This window comes from Pteropus vampyrus, unplaced genomic scaffold (genome assembly GCF_000151845.1).
Source record: "Pteropus vampyrus isolate Shadow unplaced genomic scaffold, Pvam_2.0 Scaffold274, whole genome shotgun sequence".
NCBI classification, from domain to species: domain Eukaryota; kingdom Metazoa; phylum Chordata; class Mammalia; order Chiroptera; family Pteropodidae; genus Pteropus; species Pteropus vampyrus.
The window spans coordinates 53,538-56,086 of record NW_011889055.1 but is presented as its reverse complement, the minus strand read 5'-3'; the positions used below and the strand labels follow the sequence as shown (position 1 = coordinate 56,086).

Below are 2,549 nucleotides of genomic sequence, written 5' to 3'. Positions count from 1 at the left end.
CCCCTTCTCCTGGCTGATGCGGCATCAGCGTCTTCTCCATGGGGACAGTTCACGCAAACACGGAAAAGGGGACACGCTGCGGGGCAACACTCTCCCCCCGCTTCCGGGACGCGTCAGAATAACGCATCACAGTCTCCTGTTTGTGGACGAGAATCCCATCAACCTCCCTCCAGTCTAACAAAGCCGGATCGATTTCTAAGTGGCAAAGATGGCCAAGTCCAGCGGCAGAGGGCCGCGCCGCACGACGCTCCGGTAAAATGTGACACGTGCGCAGTGCGCGATGGCGAAGACTGCCCCAGGGTTGTCGTTCCCCTGAGACCTTCTTTCCTTCTGTTCGTGGCATCACCATATCAAGACAGCCTGGAATTCTGCGGAATCCACCTGCTGTGGAATGTGACTGCTACTTAAGGGATGCTTTCTGTGGCCTTAAAGAGAAGTGTCCTTTAGGCATTTTCTTGAATAACATTTAAACAAAGCTAATTCTCAACCACTCGTGACCGCCAACAATTTCTCCTCTCCCCAGACAGAGGGACGCGAGGCATGACTACAATCCCAAAGCCTCACGTGACGTGTCCCTGAGGGAGGACGCTTATGCGGAGGGGGGAGCGGAGAACATCCCTTCCTGTGCCACCGTGTGGGCAAACGGGATCTTCCTGGACGAATACCTCCGGGTCTGAACACGGCCGACCACGCTAGCTCGGGACAGAAACGGAAAACGGCTCCTCCACACGACGAGAGCCACTCTCCTCCCCAAACAGGCCCGAAGGGGGGGACCCCCCTCTCAGGCCAACCGAAAGAACCATGTCACTGTCAGCCTAATTCAGCGATCACGTAAATAACGTCACCTAATTAGAACTTCACTATATTTCTTCTCGTGCCAGCGATAAAACTCAAAGGCTGACTTAACTGAAAACTACGCGTCAGCATTACAACCGGGAGAAAAAGAAACCAAAACAAGTTCAGTCAGAATCTGAGGTCACCTGTCACATTTTCAAACCTACTGTTCGATTCTCGATATTATAAAATGCCTTTAAAAATGTGAAAGACCTCAAAAGATTCCCACCCATCGTGGCTCACTGGTGCTCGTATCCCAGCTAGGAGCCACAGAGTTACGTAAACTCTAGCAATCCTTACTTTAAAAAAGTACTTCTAATACCTGGTAAGTTGCTAAATTTTTTGAGTAACGTGATGACCTAAGTCCAACTACTTAATCGCTGTTACTAATGCTGGAATTTACACGTAACAGCGGTCACACCAGAACATACCAAGTTCCAAAAGCAATTCCAACACCGAAGGCTGGCTCAGAGATATTAAAACTGAAGATCCCGTCTCCACGACACAGGCAACTCCAAAATTCAGACAGACGGACGGGGGAGGGAAGAGAGGACGGAAAATGAGCCAGGAGGCCCCCAGGCGTCCTGAGGTTCTAAGGTTAGAGCAGTACCTCTGTCGCTGCTTTTACAAATGAGAGGCCTTGCACGCGTTCTCCTCTGGCCTTCCCACGGAAAACAAATCGGAAAGCGCCCCAAGGCAAGGACCCCGAGAACCTGGGCGGCACCCCAACCCTCTCCCACCAAAGTCCTCATTTTAAAAAACATCCGAGGAATACTCAGATTCCCACGTGTCTGGATCGGCCTGCCAAGGACCGTCCACGTCTGCAGCAGTCAAATAACGCCGGCGAAGCTCCAAGGCCGAGCGCCGCAGCCCTGCGCCGGCTGAATCACACGCATCAGAACGGCCCGCCCCGCAAGGGCCGCGATGGCGGTTAGTCGGCCACCCGGCCCCCGGCCCGGCCCCCCGAGTCCGGCTGGCGCTTACCTTCCTTCGTCTGCGCGTTGGTGATCTGCAGGTCGCAGTCGGCGGCCTTCAGCTTCTCTCTCCCCATGATCTGCTTCTTCAGGTCGCAGAGGGAGATGTGCAGGCCATCAAAGGTGACGGTGTCGTACTTGAGTTTGGAAGAGAATTTATAGTGCACACAGGACATGGTGCCAAAGGGTCCCTACGGTTCAGCGAGGAGACGTGGACACGCTCAATGTACGTATATTTATAAACTCAAGAGCAGAATATGTACACACACAAAACACTCAGACACTGAAGGACCCTAAGCCCTCGGATTAAATACCCCCCAACCACAGGCAGGGGTTCCCAGAAACAATGATCCGGAGCCCCCCGAGACTCAGAATCGCTTCATGTGCAAGGAGGCGGGCGAGGACGGGGACGGGGGCACGGAGAACCCGCCGACGGGCACGTTGTCACCCGGCTGCGTGGCCCTCGCTCATGCTAAGGGCCGGCAGGAGACGGGGCAGGCGGTGCAGTCAGTAGCGGCCAGTCCACACGCTGAGAGTCCGAGTGACCCCGCGGGGTCAGGGGTCCATGGCGCGGCCGCGCCGCGCGGCGGGTCTCTCTCCGCGGATGGGGGTGCCCCGGGCCCCGGGAGAAGGTCGAGGGGAGAGGGCCCAGGCCCGAGTCCACGGCCGGCCTCTCGCCTCCTCCTGGCTTCCGGAAGGTCGACGGGCGTCGGCTGCCCCGGCCCCGGCCCCCCGCGCGCC

At 56.5% G+C, this 2,549-nt stretch overlaps 1 protein-coding gene across 4 annotated transcripts in view; it reads right to left on the bottom strand.

Moving 5' to 3' along the window:
* RBBP6 (RB binding protein 6, ubiquitin ligase) overlaps nucleotides 1-2,543 on the bottom strand; it is a 28,414-nt gene extending 25,871 nt beyond the window's left edge. For 3 of the 4 annotated variants that reach the window (XM_011375505.2, XM_011375504.2, XM_011375506.2), the window contains exon 1: nucleotides 1,819-2,087. In XM_011375505.2, coding sequence (XP_011373807.1) covers nucleotides 1,819-1,984 — 166 coding nt within the window. In that variant the 5' untranslated portion in view covers nucleotides 1,985-2,087. Of the gene's footprint in view, nucleotides 1-1,818 lie in introns of all 4 variants that reach the window. The other variant, XM_011375503.2, reaches the window with a different exon arrangement.
* Nucleotides 2,544-2,549: the final 6 nt, after the last annotated feature.